Source organism: Harpia harpyja, chromosome 10, assembly GCF_026419915.1.
Source record: "Harpia harpyja isolate bHarHar1 chromosome 10, bHarHar1 primary haplotype, whole genome shotgun sequence".
NCBI lineage: Eukaryota > Metazoa > Chordata > Aves > Accipitriformes > Accipitridae > Harpia > Harpia harpyja.
In genome coordinates this window covers 12,532,731-12,551,221 of record NC_068949.1, presented here as the reverse complement: position 1 = coordinate 12,551,221, position 18,491 = coordinate 12,532,731, and the positions used below count along the sequence as shown (strand labels likewise).

Sequence of the window (18,491 nt, the reverse complement as noted above, 5' to 3'; positions counted from 1 at the left end):
AGTGGATGAAACAGTGAAAGAGAAAATTAGTTGAACCTGTAGCTTTACACCTGACAGTCCATTCAAGAATTGATTTTGATTAGCTGTTCACCTAAAGGAGAGAGATCAGGGGCAGGTCTTGATCACTTGCATGATCCTGGCAAAACCACTTCTGTTTCGACTCTGCTGCAACATAAAGATAACAATCCAGAGCCAGTATGGTATAGCTTTTGGATAAACATCCAGGAGATGTAAAGAGTGCTAGACTGGTTATGGACTCTTGTGGGTTGTGGACAGCCTGTCAAGATGTGGCTTAGTGAATGGGCAATAATCCCATTAAGAGCAGGTGGTGCAGTAAAGGCACACCGAAGTGCTGCATGTTAACCTGCAAAAAGCAGGTCACTGATTTTTTCTTTAATGCATGCTACCAGCAATTTCACCTGGATTTACTATTAGCGTTAGAGCATCATGAGAACTTCCAATAATGGAAGGTGATTGGCAAAGTGGCGTGGAAAAAACCGTATTAGATAGCTCATTGCAAAGGAGCGCATGGATAGGTGGGAAAAACTCCCCCCTGCACTGAATCCTTCATCACAATATTTTTGGAGCATAGAGGTCAGCAGTGCTGGGTCAGACCAAGGATTCATCTGTCCCTTGTGCTGTCTCTGACAGCGGCCAAAACCTGATGCTCAGAGAAACAAAGGACAGCAAGACCAGTTAGGGACACCTCTCCTGAAAATTCCCAGCTATTTGTTTGACTTGGGTTGCTCAGTCAGGCATACTTTTATGTATTTATTAACTCCCAGTAAACTTCTCATCCATGAACCTTTTTAGATTACCTGGGAACTCATGCAAGCTCCTCACATTCCCAGTGTCACGTGGCAAGTCCTGCAGCTCTGCTGCTCTATGTGGGCAGCCTGGCTGACAAGGACTGAAAAACAGCTTAGAAGAAACGGAAGTGCAAAGGGCAGAATGGCTGGCTTTCTCTTTGGTGTCTGTGTACCTGGGTTTAAGGAAACAAGCTTCTGAAGCCTGAGGGGAGAATGTAGTTCTAACTAAGAATTTACCTCCCTGGCCCAAGTCTCGCCCTGTGTTAATGGGCTGTGAGAGTAAGGAATGTCTCCTTGGTATCTTTTCCTAGAGAAAAACAAAAGCCATGGAGGTAGAAGAGAACAGCGAGGTAATCAAATGCTGTCCCTGTAGTTGCAGCTTATGCAGCAAGTGCCTGTCTTGTACAGGTGCATGGCACATGTGCTCCATGTACCACTACTCAGTGCAGGCCAAAGAACCCTTCCTGGAGCGCTACAGCAAGCTCAGACCAACAACACCTATTGTAGTGTCTACCCAAGAGGTAGCAGAAAAGATTGAAGGTGAATCATTTTATGGCTTCTAACAAACTGAGGCAGCAACCTCCTTGCCCCTCTCTTCAGCTATGGAAGAGCAATCAGTTCTATTAACAGGAAAATTCTGCCCAGCAACTCCTGCACTGACCTTCAGTCCCCTCCTCACCTTCAGACATACTGGAAAGGCCTAAGAAAGGAAAGCAAGTCTTTAACTTAATAACCCAATTATCTTTTGATAATCACCCAATTATCTTTTGATGCAGTCATTTTTATTTCTTATTCCTCCTATCTTCTTAAGAAATTAGGTTGCACAAAACAAACCTTGCTGTGACTACAGCAAACAAACAAACAAACAGACCCCCCCCCAGCAAATAAAAAACCCCATTAAGCGCAGACATGTCTCTACAGCACTGTTCCTTTTCTAGCCTTGGAAACCTGAGAAAAGGAAAGGCTGTGCAAACTGCAGTCTTCTACTGACTGCAGCACCTGCCAGACAGATGCACTCTCCCACAGGCCAGAAATCACTTCAGTGTACTCAAACTTTACTGTGCTTGGCCAGCCAAAATGAAGGGAGAACAAAGCTGGGGAGGACCTGCCTCAGCAGACCAGCCTGAGGGCAGGAGGAAACACTCTGTGTACCCCTCGGACAGCTACAAAGTAGAAGCAAGTCTTAATCTCTGAAGATGAGTAGTAAGTGTGTGAATACTTACGCTTGATTGAGGTTGTTTTACAGAGTGCTGTCAGATGTCTTACAGACCACAGGACTAGTGATACTCTATCACATCCCCTGCAAGCCAATGCAGCTCTTCCTGTGGACTCTGCTGTGCAGGAATGGGGAGGATTCACAGAGCTTCCCTGGCCTTGGAGAGTCCCTGGGCACTTGTTAGAAACAGCCTTTCTTTATACTGCTTGTGGGAAAAGGCATCATCATCTAACAAACTTCCATCACGTGATGAGATCTGTTAATTATTTAAAAATTAACACCAGACACTTTACAACTGAAAATGTAGAGGTGATATAATCAGCACAGGGATCCACAAAACTTTGCAGGCAGCCTGTAAGTCTAATTGAGGACCCAGGAGAGAAATCTCAAATTTCTTTGTAACATGTAATGCACAACTAATATTTATAATAGCTGGGAGCAATCACATCTGATCATCCAGTCACAATGACCAGCTTATATTTAATGACTAAGATGCAAATTTAATCGTATACTCTTAAACTTCTGATAATTGCAGGGTTTTTTTTTTAACCTGTGAGGATAATTTGACTACTCGGCACTAATACCTGGAATGCCATGTAATCCTTATTATACAGCTATAACTTAAAAAAAAAATATCAATCTCCATGGGAAATAAAGAATCGTTTTTTAAAAATGTTAATGGCAAGAAAATTTCTTAAGAAAATCCTCCCCGTGAAGTGTCATCACCTGGCTGCTTATCTAAAACTTCAGAGCAGCCAGAATGGGGTGGGGGGAAGAGACAGTCCTCCAGTGTTGCTGCTCAGACCTGTGCAATACAGAGGGATGGCACCCAGCTTGCTAATTTTATCTAATGGTGAAGGCTGCTTTTCTTTAAAGCTGAAAACCAGAGCTGCTATCTATGGGGAATCTACCCCTCCCCAGTTTAGCATCTTTAAATGGTACCTGAAATACTGCTGTCCAGGCTGTCACACAGCTGGTCCCTCTGTGTTCTGTGACTTGGTCTCTGATTTTCTGAGTGTTTTTTGAAAGTTGTTCATTTTATATTTTTTTTTTATCTTGAAATCCCTAAACAGGCCAATACCTGGCTGCCACAGAGCTTTGTTCTTCCACTATGTGCTGTCCCAGTGAAGGAGACTGGCTGGAGGTACTTCATATGCTGCGGTAAGGTCCTTGCTGTTCTGGAATATCCTTCAACATGAGACAAAAATAGATGTAACATGTCCAGCAGGTGGTACTGGACTCCTCTGCAGGCCAAAGGACAGATTGTGGGGTACCACTGCTGTATGGCAAAGGACTTGAGATAAATCAGCGATATAATATAACATTTTCACTGTAACCTGTGCCCGCCCCCACATGCTGTGGGGATGGGATGCAGGACCTGCATCTGGTAACTTTTGTTGCTGCAGAACAGCCCAGCGGGATGTTGTAGCTATACGGCCTGCTTACAAATGAAATAGTAAGGCTGAACAATTATAAAGGAGCCATCATCTGTTGTCCCATGCTAACTGCTTTCTCTGAATCACATCTTTATCTTCTTGGTTTGATTTTCTCTAGAGCTGGGATACATTAGCACAATCATTCTTGCAACTTCTGGTGTTCAAATTTTCTTCTTAGCCTCCTGCAGCCTTTATCCAAAAGCTTTTCATATTTCTACCAGAAATCAAGATTTTTATGTGAGCAGCAGTGAGGGATTTAGTTTGCATGTATAAATATACAATAGTCTCACTACTCTGGCTGTTAGTGCAAAGTGAATCCATGACATGGGTTATATTCTTTTAGCTAAAGGCATAATTTAACTGACAAAGAATTATCCTATTGTAGAGCCTATAGGATGGGGATTATTGCTGCTAACACACTGCCTTATCCTGCATGCAGTACACAGAGCAAACTTCTGTTAGCAGATTTGGAACACAGGCAAGCAATAACGTGTAAATTCAATAGGTGGCACCTCAAAGCCCAAAGTGTGTGTGTGCGTGTGGTATCTCATCCATTTCAATAGGAATTTTACCTGCAGAAGTAGACATGTGCAAATGCTGTTAGATCATTTTAATAGACCAAAAATCTAAGGCAATTCAGGAGTGGCAAGCAGCCACCTTAAAGACACCTCACTGCATAGTACATACTTTGGACCCCAACCCAGAGTAAATAAATGTTGGCCTATCCAGTGACAAGAGTATAAAGACTGTGATCTAGAAAAAAAGGGACAGAATAGGGACAAAACTGTAGTTTCATCCGACAAAGCAAATTTTCTTCACCAGACTGTAATCTTAAAAAGTCTGGAAGAACTGAAATATTTCACCATCCTGGAGTTTAGGTACCAACATTAATCCTATCATCTAGTACATTAGATCTTTACCTAAACCTTTTTGTACAGAAGATTGAAGACCTGGCCCTCAGAGCAGGATTTCCAAGATGCCTTCAGCTGTTTTCCCAGTGCTGTTGTTACTGGAACATGGAAAATAAACCTCTGATTTTACACATCAAACACTTCTAGGCATAAGTTATTCTTGAGGGATATCTGTGGGTAAGTTGCTGAAGAATTAGTGCAATAAAGCACTGTGCTGCTTTTCCTTTATTCCCTTTGGTACAATCCTGCTTTCAGTGCTCAGAAGGGATGTCCAGATAAGTCTCTCCTACTAGGCAACCCTTCTTAATGTACACACATATTTAGTACTATCTAGCTTACCTTTGCACACTTTGAGGCCTGATCTGACTAAAAGACAGTGATGAGTAGGTCTTCAGTGAATGAAATTAGTGAGTTGTGGCTGTAGTCTGGCCAATCCCATCTTACTTGCAAAACACTTCTATTTCTGGCTTTGGTGTGCTATTTGTGGGTGGGAAGCCACAGAAACTGGTTTGTGTTGTGATGCAGAGGAACTTGCTCGCAGAAATTCTGTCTTAAAGAACAAATAGAAAAACACTGTTTCTAAGAAATAGGCTGAATGAGACTCCCCAGAAATAAAGGACATGCAACTTCTCCTAAATGGTCATAATATTTAAAAAAGAATGCCCTGAAGGGCAACACTTCTGATTTGCTCCTTCCATGCTACTGGTTTTATCATAATCAAGAGAAACATTTTTACATCTAATGTCACCACTCTTTCTGTTGAGCCCATTACATTTTCTAATGGTAAGTTCAAAGAAATAAAATTTTGCTTCCAAAAATAAGTCACTGAGATATGTAACATTCTCATAAATTAGCACTTCAAAAAAAAAAAAAATGTACACTGTGTGCTGAGTGTGCTTACTTTCAATGTCCTTGGCATTGCTTAAGAGCTTTAAAAAAATCACAAACATGACATTCTTTGCATGACATCTTGCAAAAATCCTCTAGAAAATCACCGGCTTTCTACCTCTATCAGTTAAAGAACCTATATTCAGGGAGGGAGTTGCTGAGTACTAACCGATAATGAGGGATTCTGTATAATGGTTGACAACTAAGGCAGTGAGAAAGCAGGGAAAACAGTGTTTGTACAATGTTTAGAGCATACTGAAAACCTTACAGACGTCCTGCTGTTTACCTGCATTTTTCCTCCCCTTGTCTGTCATGACTAATTAGTTTCATGTCCCTTGGGTAATATCATGCTAATTAAATATCAGAAACCATGGGTAAAAGTGGCATGAGGTTTTTTTGCTATGCAGTTTAACAGTAAGTGACAAGTACCAACCTTCCACCATCATATACAAACACTGTTGGATTTCCTTGTGACACCCCAAGCATAAATCCTAATACGCCATGCATATATCAGTTCAGTAAAATTCCATGAATGATACCACAACTGGATGCTTACAAGCAGCACTAAAAAGGGCAGCACCTAATGCAAAATTTAAGAAGCTTCTTCAAAGTACTGGGAGACAGTTTGTAACGAAACAGTTTTATTGACTTTTTTTTTTCCCCCCAAATAAAAAACACAAAATAACCACCAGGATTAAAGGCCATAGACAGCATTAACCAAATGAACCAGCCACTTGGTTATAGCAGCTGATAACTAGAACAACTCGATATTATTGCATATACCTCAGGTTCATTTATGTATTCATTACAGTTTGGCAAGATTACAATCATACAGTAGCTTTGGTTGTGTAAAACCTAGTAGCAATACTTATTTAAAATGTGACTGGTTAACATTTTGTGACAACAGATATTTATCTTATCTTAGTCTTGACACATCTTCTCTCATTCATTCTTCTCCATGCTATACATCATCACTGACCAAGAATTAAGGAGACATATTTGCAACCATCATTTATAGCCCTTCTTTATCACCATATGGTGATGAATCTTACAGGGATAGGAATCTGTCACTTGCTTTCCTTATAAAAGTTTGTACAGCAGCATCACTTTCCATGCTGGGTGGCTTCTACCATCCTGTGGTAGCATCTGCCAGGAATTAGTCCATTCAGAACACAGATATGTAGAGGTGTATATGGCTTTCAGTCCAAAGCCTTTCCTGACCTACAGTACTGGGGTTTGGCTGTACTGCCTTGCCTTTGAACACAGAAAATACCACAAACAGCTTTTCACATTGGTATGCTGAGCTGCCAGCACAAAACAATGTTAACGAACCTAATTAATACACAATACTACCTTGGTTACTGAATTGTGCCTGAGACACTGTACAGGATTGCATGTGTATGTTCTACAGTCTATGTATTTTAGTTTTGGTCTTTTAAAAAATGCTCTCATCCTTATGTAATCTAGTGTAACACTGCAGCTTTGGAGTAATGGTTGATAAAAAGTCATAAACAGACAGGCTATTTTGAAAACACTGGAGGCCTTTTCTTTTCTCGCACCACTTGTTCAGGATTCCTGCCTTTCTGCCATCATTTTGCCCCCAGCTTTCTGGGAATACCTACGTCCAGGGGAAATATATAATCTACTTAAAAATAATCTAACATTTTGAGTTCTACCTGGGAAAAGCTATAAAAGAATTTGAATCAAACTTAAGTGATCTTGTGTGTGAAGACCCTTCTTCGTTTACAAAATGCTGTAACACTAGATAACTCCTACTTGTTTTTGCAGCCCTTTCATTTGCTTGCACTGAAGCAAAAAGGAATTCGGCATGAGGAGTGGCTGCATGGTTAAGATCCAACAGAACAAGGTAACTGCCATGCAGTAATTCAAATGCAAGCAGTGTAACTGCTTTTTGCATTCAGATCCATACTTGTATAAGGATATAAATTAATAAGCCCTTCTAAATGATTTTAGAAATATCCTCTTTGATCTAAACATATAAAACCTCTGAATACTTAGAATCACTAGATTTCACATGGCCCACATCATAGTCATAATTATTTGCACTTCCATGGCAAATATTAGAAATACATTTGCCTGCAGTTGAACAGGTAATTATACTGCCTATTATTCAGCTAAGCAAAGATCAAGCACTCTATATCTTGCAGTTATTGGATCCTATTCTAACCTTTTACTTTAGAAAGGGGAAATAACCATCTAATTATATTACCAGTGCACAGTACTTTTAGTTTAAAAAAGACAACCTATAGTAGGCAACTAGATTTTTTCCTAAGATGACTTTTATGAGATACTCTAAAAGCGGTCTCTTATGACTGAAGATTGTCTATTTCACTGTACTCGCATAGTAAAAATTGTTAAAATCTAATTACAAAGCTGCTACATGGTCATTCTGTGGTCTGTAAAATAAAATGGTATCCAGAATTTTATCTGAACAAAATACACCAGACAGTATAAAAATATTTCCCAACTGGAGATTGAAACATTAATGCTGGATTTTTTTGTTGTTGTATAAAAAGAAGTGTAATAATGGTAGACATTTATCTGCTTACTAGCCAAAAATATACATGACTTTGAGGAGCTGTTCCAGGCTCACTTTCAGTGAGCTTGTGCTTTTGACCCTAGCAATAATAAATGCATACATGGAACAAAGTTTCCTGAAAACCTGAACTACATCTTATTTCTAACAATAAGACTAATTTCTGACACTGGCTATCAATTTCCACTTATTTGCTTTGTTCAGGCAACTACAGCAGAGGAATTCCAGAAGCACCACTTCCGCTTTGAATGGTGTTTATTCAGTGCAACATCTTCCTTTTCTCTTTCTTTTTTAACTCGCTGGTAGTGATCTTCTTCCTTTAAATACCACACAGGCGGCCACCGATGCCTCTCAAAATATTCTTGATTATCTGATTAAAAAGAAACAATCAAAAAGCCCCTAAACAAGCCAATAAGATACACAAATCCCAGAAATGTCTTGAGTGTCTGCAAAAAGCTATGCAGCTAATCTTTTATCCAGTCTCTATGTTAGCTGGCTTATTGGGGATTCCCCCAGCTTCCTCATATGCCTTACTTAAAGTGTGTAAAGACTTTGAAAGTGTTTATGCTCAAGAGGCCTTAGTCCACCACAGAGTGTAAAAAAGCAAGCCCTTTACAGAGTGTATTTTTCATTGTGGAGCCTGAAAATAGCTCTGTTCCTTTCAGCATCACTGAAATAGGTAAAGAACATAATGCTTGCCCAGGAATCAGGCTGATGATTATGACCTTTCTTTACAGATAAGAATTCATGAATGCTACTCAAGATAGCACAGAGGTTCAGTCTCATGGCTTAGCTATCTGAGATCATCTTTGTCTTCATGTTTAATCAACTGGGTGAGGAGAAAGAAGGGGAAACCCTTATGAAAATAACTGGGAAGGAATGTTGCCCATACCTGAAGATTTAGCTTTGATTTCCTTGCGGAATTTGGAGCAAACGCTGTTGTAATTGGTGCAGATGTAGTGCAAGCACCAAGCTGCCAGCTGGTTAGCATTGTGAAACTGTAAAGAAAACCAAAGAGCTTATTCTATTTCCTGAGGTTATAATTCTTTTTGCAGCCCCAATTAACAACTAAAGGTAGAATGGTCCCCAGCAGGTTTTATCTGGCAGCACTCTCCCAAGCATACAGGGGGCTTTTGAGGCTGAAGTAGCCTCTAGATGCCCTAGACCTTGTCACACAATCCTGCTGGAACAACCAGTGGCCCAAAAGTCTCATGAATAGGTGCTTAGCATGCACAGCAACTGGCAAACTGCATTCAGTCCCACACAGGATCTGAACCCAAGGCACGCTGGACCTGAATTTTCTGGTATGATTGTATCAGTCATATATCCCTACCAGTTATTGCAAACCCTACTCTGAAGTAACTCCCTGGATAACTATGCTTGTTGACAAAAATCAAGTATTACTGAAAGCTTAATACAAAATCTTGTACAAGCTTTCTATGGTCGTAACGAATCACAGCTATAATGCAAGTCAAATTGTATAGCATGTGTATCAATTCTGGCATTCTGACTGTCTACTGTGAACTTCCCAGGTTATAAACACATCATATCGATGTATGTACTGGGAGCAGAGGATATCCTAACAGTAGTTAAACATATTACTTCTGTCTTCAACCAGGAGAAAAAAAAAGAAAAAGCACCCTTCATAAAATCAAAATTAAGTGAAGTGGGCTGCCTTTTCTTGGAAGGGGTTCAGTCCTGGTTTTGCAACAGCTTTATAGGTATTGCAAGAGAGGCACTTGAAAGCAGTTGCAGGAAATCTTGCATGGTGGCCAGCTTGTGCTGTATTTCATTGCTACTTAAACCCCGGACTTCAAGCCAAGCTGCAGCCAGACTCATCATTAGTGTGAAATCAAGAACAATAGAATTTAAAAAAATATTTTAGCTTGTACTACTGCATCTAGTAGACTGCTGTATCACTCCTTTTGGAAAACAGAGGTGTGCAGTTTAACTGTGAGCTGCGGTTCTCTTCATGGTTTCTGGGACTCAAGAAACATTGAAACATGTTTGAACATAAAGTAGTAGGATTTGCACTCACTCCGAACTATCAGATGACTGGCTCCGAGTAGCCAGTCTAAGTGTCAAGTCAAAGAACACAAAAAATGTTGCCTTTGCAATACAGGTCTAAATATATCTACAAGAACTGAATTGAAAGGAACCCCAGAATCAGTCACCGTTACAAAGCTGAACAGCTTCATTACATTGCATTTCATGTTACTGAAGCATGGCCATGAGAATGTGGAGCTTGGAAGCTCCACAATCAACAAAAAATAAAATATATATTTGAAAGACAACTCCTCTGAGATTACTTAAATAGGTGTTTCATCTGTGAACTAATAGAAAAACCTTCTTTGAAATAGAAGATAAAACTAAGTTTTATTGTCAGTTGCTCCCAGAACTGCAGACTTTGAGCCACTTAGAAGCAATGCTCAGAACCAGTAAGGTGTTAAAACAAGCTCTGCAGTTGGCCAGAATATCTTTAAAAAATGGTGCACACTGACCTGAGCCAATTCCAAATAGGATAGTACTTCTCCATCTATTGCAATGCCGCTCATGGAGGCTTTTGTCAGCTCTTGTACTGCATGCTGTTCTGTTAGAGGAGAAAACTCATCACTCACATGGGAAACGGTCACATTTCAAGATCAGGTCATCCACAAGTAACAAAGAACCAAGAAGGCACATTCTCCCTCCTCCTAGTGTTAACTCTAGCATTATGCAGGTGGCACATTCACCCAGATATCCTGAGCAACTTCAGATTTGGGTGAAGTCAAATTCAGGCCTTTAGAGTTGTGGCTGGAGATTCTGCATCACAGGTATAAACTGTCTTGCTCCAGTGGAGCACAGTCCACATGAGGATTTGCCCCTTTGCCTTAACCCAAACTATCTATTTCTGGTTTCACACACAATTCTTATCTCTTTCTTACAGAAAGCAAGCCTGCAGTTAATAACCACTTATAGAAGGACAAAGTTTAGCAGCCACTAGTCTTTTTCTGGTGGAACAGATGGCTGCAATATTCAATATAAATTAGAAATATGGATCAGCTGTCTCTTTCGGGTAATACAAAAGCAATAGCCAAGTTTTTAGGCAACAGTGCACTTGCCATTGCATTGTGGATTTATTAATGAGTATACACACAGCACTGATACAGAAAAGTTCACTTCAGGCCCTCTTCAGATTCTCAGATTGGTCATTCCTAGGGATCCAGATGAAGGCTGTCCAGCTCCCCCAAAAGCCACTTCAGTTCAAAAGTCTCCTTAACCCATTCCTAGAACCATTTCCTAGAATCTTAGAGGTTTGAGTGTTTTTTGTGAAATGTTGTCTGCTGATTTGACTCTACTGGGTTCAGTTGTCGGCAGTAGCCTTTGGACTCAAAATTATTTCATCAAGAATTAAATGGAATGAAATATTCTTAATACTATATGAATGTTTATGCTGCAACTACTTAAAAAAAATAACCAAGACTTCAGTTAAAATGCACATATAATATTATGCAATAGAGATTTGGTCAGTCAGAACCAGTGAAGACAAGGTACGCAGTCGTGATGTACAAATGAAGGGCAGCTAGGATTTGGTATGTGATTAAGTTTTGTCTAAATGTTGTCCTGTAAATACACGTAGCTTTGCTTCATCTGTCTCTGAGTTTTGGCCTTGGCTGTGTCTTCAGCACAATGCCAAGGTACATACATAGAGAGAAACAAATGAACAAAAAAACCCCCAAACAATCCTGGAGGTCTGGGGTGTGTATGGATTTCATTTTAGAACTAAGTAGTATCCTATCCTGTAATTTTTCTCTAAATATGTGATTGAAAAGTTTTTCTTCCTGAAATGAGGGTTGAATCCCCATGTACATACCAAAATATCCAATTCCCATCTAGACAGTGAAAAGGGATCCAGACAGCATTTCTAAAAAGATGATCACCTAGATCAGTTTTGAATTGGCTCAGTTGCTGTCTTTGAATAGAAATGTATAATGGAGCACTTCATTCATTATGTAATGGAAAGCCTGGGGTCCATCCTGTTTTCAGGTAAATTGAACAGCAACAGAATGGATATTACAAACCACAGACATTATTATCAATGCTAAAGAGAAGGTTTACTCTTTCTGTTTTTAAAGCACAGAATACTTTACTGTTCTGAGCTGGTTTAGCACAAACTAAGAAAGGCAAGAGAAAGGCAAATACATTTTTCTAAGTGAAAATATAAATTTGTATTACAATATCCTTTTCAGAAAAAAAAAATATTTCTTTTCCCTGACACTTGAGAAAATCCTGTGCATTCCAAAACTACTAAAACATGTTTCAGCCATTGCAGAAGACACTGCATGGGACAAGGCCACAAATTCTTACCTGCTAGCGCAACCAGGTGAGGAAGGCAAAACCTATTTGCCAATGCAATTAACTCAAGTGTGTCCAGTTCCTGACCAGAGGACAGTTGCTTGGTATACAAGTAATCTAAAACTGCTTGCATGGAAGTCTTGTTTATATTGGGAAGAACTACCTGGAAAAGATATTTAAGAAAAAAGTCTCTAATAATCACGGAATTTTCACATAGAGCCCATATTTCACTTCTGTCACTTTGCTGGACTATCTCTTTTTCTCTTCAAGTCATTTTAGAAATGCAGGGAAAATATTTTTCAAAAAAGAAATTCCCCATTGAAGTTCAAGAAGCTGCCAACAGGTAAGCATACCTCCAGAGTCAGATCCTTTGCCAGCTTACATACAAGCAACTTGATACCAAATTGCTGGAATTGGATCCACATCAAACAGTGAATCTGTTCAATGCTTTCTAGCCTGCAAATGGACAGCTATGTGGGATACAGAAAAGCCACTGAGCACTTCCCATGACAAACCTCCCTTGGTAGACTTCTTGAGGAATGGAATCTATCTGCTCCTGACAAGGGGTATTCTGGGGATTCTGAGAATAACAGAAACCAAAGGATAACAGAAAGCCCACCCGTCTCAGCCTGTTTATAAATAACCAAACTATCCAAATACATGATGGTTGGGAAGGAACTGAGAACTGATGAAAGGAGGCAAAGAAAATGTAAACCATTTCTGCCACACATGTGTAATTAGTGTAACCACCATGTAATGAAACTACCAAGACTAGGACAAAAGCTATCTAGGACAAAAGCTATCTAATTTCTTGTCAGAACAACTCTAACTCCATTTCACTGCAGGGAAGCCTAAAAGAAGAGGAAGGAGAGTTAGAAAGCCTCACTGTAACCTATCTTTGTAGCATCTCAATTACAGTTTGCACACACGACCATTCCTCCAAAGAACAGGGTAAAACTGATTCTTGCAGGGCTCCGGGTTGCGGCAGGTAAGTAAGTCTGCTTCCAATATGCAAGCTAGTCGATCCCATTAATCAGCAGTTTGTAACATATGTCTTCATAACTCAAGAAAGAGATGCTGGCACTGAAGAATGCACTGTGATATTCTGAAGAACTTGCAGTAAAAAAAATGGCAGAGCAGAAAAATAATAATAAAATTATGATGAGGAATTAAATGTATGTGCAACTTAATCTGACTGCTTGGAAGCAGTCAGCATGTACTTCCCGCTAGAAGGGGGTTAATCATTGTCACAGAGCTGGTTGTTAACCTTCGGGGGCTTGTGAATTTTTCTTTCAGCTCTGCCTGGATGGGTGGGATTCAAACCCAGATCTGTTATTGCTAAAGCATGAACCTCTTACGCATATCAGCCACTCCGGGAAGCGGCTCAGTTCTCCAAGTAAGAGGAACTAGTTGTGAAACTCATTCATTATTAATATATTTTTATTAGTGCAGAGAACAGTAAATTCAGTGAATAAGTTTATAAAATCTGCCCCAAATACAGAAAAAGTAGTATGTAAAAAGTAGATGGTTTTATTTTTTGTAAACCAAAGGAAACCATTAAATTAATATCTACTTATATTTTAAAACTTCCAAAAGCATTACTGAATGCTTTAAACTCTACAAAATGGAAGCTAAATATTTTAAATTGGAAAGATAAGCTAAGACTGTTAAGTTAATCACTAAAAACAGGCTGGTAGAAAATAAATGTGTATTCTTCATTGCCAAATGTTGCTTACTAGAATCAAACTATGTATTTTTAATGAACCACTTGTTGAGCATGCCTCTGGGAAAGGAATTATGTTTACAGCTATATTAGAAGAAGCAAGAAAAATCTAAGTAGAACACCGTCTTCCAGAATATTAAACACAAAAAACTTGAACTCTTCATATGAGCAAGACCCATAAGTATGGAAAGGAACAAAAAAATCAAAACAAAAGTCAAAACCTGGGTATGGATAAGACACAAGAAAAAAATATTAGCAGAGTGTTTAGAATTTAAAAAACAGACCATGAAGGCACCCGAAAATACAAAGCTTCTGCTGCAAAACCTTAATTCAAAGCATTGAGATCTTTTATACTGTACTTCATACCTGCTTTACTCAAGAGGACAAGCTGATGCACTAGAGATTCTGAGCTTAGTTTAACACTCCTTTTCTAGTTTAACACTCCATGTTCTTTAACCCTTTTTTCCCCTTTAAATCCTTCATCAATGTCTCTGCCCCAAGTGTTCTTTGTAATGTTTCTGATTGTATAAATATACATTCACACAACTTTAAAACTTATTTTAAAGAAATTCACAAATTCATACTTAATTCCCCCCCCCCCCCCCATATTTAATATTTTAAAGGATTTCAGGTTTAAACACATGCTCCAACATTTCAGGAAGTCTCATGCCTTGCAGAAAATATGTTATCCTTTTAGGCATCCTAATTTAATGCCTTGAGAAGAAAAGCATCCCAGGTCTGCAAGGGAAAAATAAAGAATCATTCCAGGGATTATTGCAACCTTTCAAATAGATACAGAATGATGTTTCCATCACCCTCATCAGACATTGTAAGCAAAATGGACAAATACCTCACTGTTCAAGCTTTCGATAAATGATCCTCCAAACATAGCAGACATCCATTCACAGCTACAGATCAACAGTGGCTTGTGGGCATTTATGGTTCCGTCATCCAATTTAAATGTCACATCTGCCGTAGGAACAAAGAAACAGGCATACTGCAAGTCTGCGTTTAAAGTGAAACTGTGTCTCAAGAATGTATGTTTCACTTGCACATTGTTAACCAAGGACTTCTTTCACTTTCCCATGACCCCCACCCTGAAGATAACTCTAACGTTTTACATAGTTAAATGAAAAAGCCTCACTCAAAAGGGGGATATTGGATGTTCAACACTTTGGAAAATTGGGTCATTTATTTAAAAGCTTGTGTCTAGATTTTGAGAAATTAAACTGCAGAATCCTAGGTTGGAACAGTTGGCCTGAGTAACACTATAATTTTGGGCTCATCCCTCCTCTCAGAACAATGCAAGCTATCACAGTTTTTGAAGTCTGTGAAGTGACAGTAAAATGAATGAGAAAAGAATTAGTGCTTTTCCTGTTAAAGCATGTATTTACTTACCAGAAAGTGTCCCTTTGCAAAGGCACTCTTTTATCCGATTAGCTTTTCTGACATGAAATGCTTTAGTAATCTCTTGATTCATGAAGGCTTCTTTATTCATAATATTCTCCACCATCATTCGCAAATCAAATACTTCCAAGATTTCAGCAATCTGACCCAGTCTTGTGAGATCTTTTTCATTTTCATCCAGTTGTCCTGTGTATAAAAACTGCAAAACAGTTTTAAAAGGTCCGGCCTGCACAGATGAATCCATTTTTACCACAGTTACAGGACATGTCCTATTTGAGACAGGATTCACTTGCATTTCCTTATGCACACTAACAAACCCCTTACCCCAGGACAACAGAGATCTTGCTGTAGAATTTGTTTCACCAGGTTCGGGTTCTAGCATGTTTAAAGAGCCAGTACTTTCCGGTGGGGGAATTTTAACACCAGCAGATTTCAAGGATGTCTCATCACTGTTACCGTTTGTCTCAAGGCGACTTGTCAGAACATCCTTATTTGTATTTTCTTTATTACACTGTGTTTCATCCAAGTCTGGACTTCCCTCACATTCCATTAAGAAAAGGTCATAAAACTTTGAAGAGGAGGTAGCTAGGTAAATCTTGTGAGCAAAAATGTAGTCCTGCTCCTGGAGAACAAACATAACATCTGCACACAGTGGGCTGTCCAATAAATATCCAGCTTCATTCATACTTGGTACCGGACACTCAGGAATTTTGATAACTGGAGGAGGGGCTTTTGGAGGTAGGAATGGAGCCTGAAGCAAAGGTTTTTGGACCTTCTTCAAATGAGATTTCCAGAACTGCAGGTGTCTTCTGGAGATCAGAGCAGCTCTAATTGCATTGTCAAAGACATCTTTAATCCCAAACTGGTCAAATACACTGGTTTCATAGTACGGTATCCCAAGTTCCTTGGCAACCTCTCTGCCTCTTTCTGGTGGCAAAATGTCTCCTCTTTTTATCGGCCTAGGGTTAAACAAAAAATAAACCTTCTCACACACAACGATCATCACAAAGTTACTCCAGAAAGCACGGAATTTAAAAAAATGTCTCAGCACTAATTCTGAGATAACTAACATTCAAATGAAACAAAATATAAAATTAAGCCCACAAAGACCTTTGGAAATCTACAACCATGACTCCAGAGAGTTTTAGAATAGCACATACTCGTAATTTTGTTTAAGTTTGGTGGTGTCTTTGCAATGTTATTAAAAATATGTAGAAATCATTTGCACAAAATGGAGCAAGCCTTCTCTCTATTAAAGGGAAATTTACAGTAAAAAAAGTTGACAGGATGCTTGAGAACATTCATTATTTAAAAAAACCTACTAACATCCCTTTCTACTCAGGTATTCTGTCAGTATCATCATTTAAACTCAAATGGAAATTCTTGTGACATAGAAATGACACAAATATAGCTAAGTATGAAATGAGAGATATTTCTTAAGCTTATGCTTTTTCAAGAAAATCATAGTAGCCTATGACAAAAGTGTAACTGAACACAGACTTCAAGAGTTAGGCCTGTTTTGGCTGTAGAAGCATTATGTGGGAACTCATGAATTTCCAGAGCAGCTCTAGTACATGACACAGGGTAAACAAACCAGAAAAAAGTCTGGGCTAGGATCCATTTTCCCAACAAAAAATCATCTCACCAGAAGACATGACCCAACAGTGCATTCTCTGAGCATATCATATTGGGCAGACACAAGCTGGCACAGACTTAACACACTCCAGACAACAGCTTGGTTTAGTCACCAGCTAATAATCAATTCAGGTGGCAGAAGTCTGTGCTAGACATGCAGAGTACTGATTTAAACTTTATTAATGGTGAAATCATAAAGGAGGATTAGGGCAGAAGAATTTTGAGTTTTGAAAAAACATTTCCTTTTAAAGAGTCAACCAAAAAGCCAACCCCACCCACACAGTGAAGAAATATTTAATAAACAAACCAACCTATGAAAATCATATTGCTGAGTTAAGAATTTGAATGCAATGCAATGCAAAGTTTTCTGAGAGCCCATGGTATATTAATTCAATCCCTTTATGGAAATTTTTTAACAATAGAGTCTTTAATTACACGATCATGGATATTATTTCCATGAATCTGGTCTCATTCAAATTCACATAAAAGGAGGAAATCAGAAGTGAACAGGTAATTGTGGGACTGTTTTGCCCAAACATGTGAATGCTTATCTTTTGAATCTGGGAAAAACAAAGCTTCTCCAGAATGACCCCAAACTCTCTTGTATCTCAGAACTTTAAAAAATTTAATTTGCAACCACTTTATTTTCTGCCATGATGTAGGATTACATTTACATAAAAATAATAATTGAGAATTAAGAAAACTTGAGTAGAATCTGTCAGTTTAAAACAGTACCAGACAGTAGTGACAGGGTAGGACATGATACACATGTTCAGATGAAGAAAGACATATATGAAAACCTTCAGTAATCATTATTATCTCTTTATTATCGTAGTGTTCAGGCACCCAAACAAGTTTAGATGTCCAATGTGCAAAAATATTGTGGGAAACACATAATAACTGCATGTGTTAAAGAACTAACAAACTCAGACAACAGAATTAAAAAGAAAGCACATATATTCTCATTTTACAAAAAAAGGAAACTAGGCTCTATAACTTCTCTTTTGGAAGTACTGTACTTGATTACGAAGGTGATTTTTTTAATTCTTATTTTTGTTTAAACTTTACCTTGCCAAAGGCCGCCTGGCTCTGTTAACAGCCTCAAGATCAGCATAGCGGAGATCTAGCTGGCAGCCCACCAGAATGACAGGTGTGCGAGGACAGAAGTGCTTGATTTCTTGATACCACATCGTTTTCACATGATTCAGGGAATTAGGATTAGCAATTGAAAAGCACAGAACAACTACATCAGACCTAGAAAGGCAAGAAGAAAATATCCAGTTAAACCCAACAAACATGCTTTCCACTGCAGCTTCACCTATTTTCATCACTCCAGCTTAAAGCTACTCCACTCTACACTTTGAAAAACGTGCTGACACCCAGATGTCAGAATACATGTTGTTTGTGCAAGAGGTTTGATAGAAGCTACACATTTCACCACAAAAGCATGGGAGCACAAAGCCACATACCTAGGAAGCACTGCCCCTCTATGCTGAGAGATTATTCCTGCACGTATGAACAGAGCGCTAAGAAGAGAGGTAGGGCTTGCCATTCTCTACTTTTACACTACAGTT

The 18,491-nt window shown here is 39.0% G+C and overlaps 1 protein-coding gene across 4 annotated transcripts in view; it reads right to left on the bottom strand.

Moving 5' to 3' along the window:
• Window positions 1-5,879: 5,879 nt before the first annotated feature.
• Window positions 5,880-18,491, bottom strand: part of RHOBTB1 (Rho related BTB domain containing 1) — a 55,199-nt gene continuing 42,587 nt past the window's right edge. For all 4 annotated transcript variants that reach the window (XM_052799716.1, XM_052799715.1, XM_052799717.1 and 1 more), the window contains 7 exons: window positions 17,986-18,171; window positions 15,274-16,241; window positions 14,726-14,844; window positions 12,165-12,315; window positions 10,319-10,407; window positions 8,710-8,815; window positions 5,880-8,187 (listed from right to left, as the gene is read on the bottom strand). In XM_052799716.1, coding sequence (XP_052655676.1) covers window positions 8,018-8,187; window positions 8,710-8,815; window positions 10,319-10,407; window positions 12,165-12,315; window positions 14,726-14,844; window positions 15,274-16,241; window positions 17,986-18,171 — 1,789 coding nt within the window. In that variant the 3' untranslated portion in view covers window positions 5,880-8,017. The remainder of the gene's footprint in view (window positions 8,188-8,709; window positions 8,816-10,318; window positions 10,408-12,164; window positions 12,316-14,725; window positions 14,845-15,273; window positions 16,242-17,985; window positions 18,172-18,491) is intronic.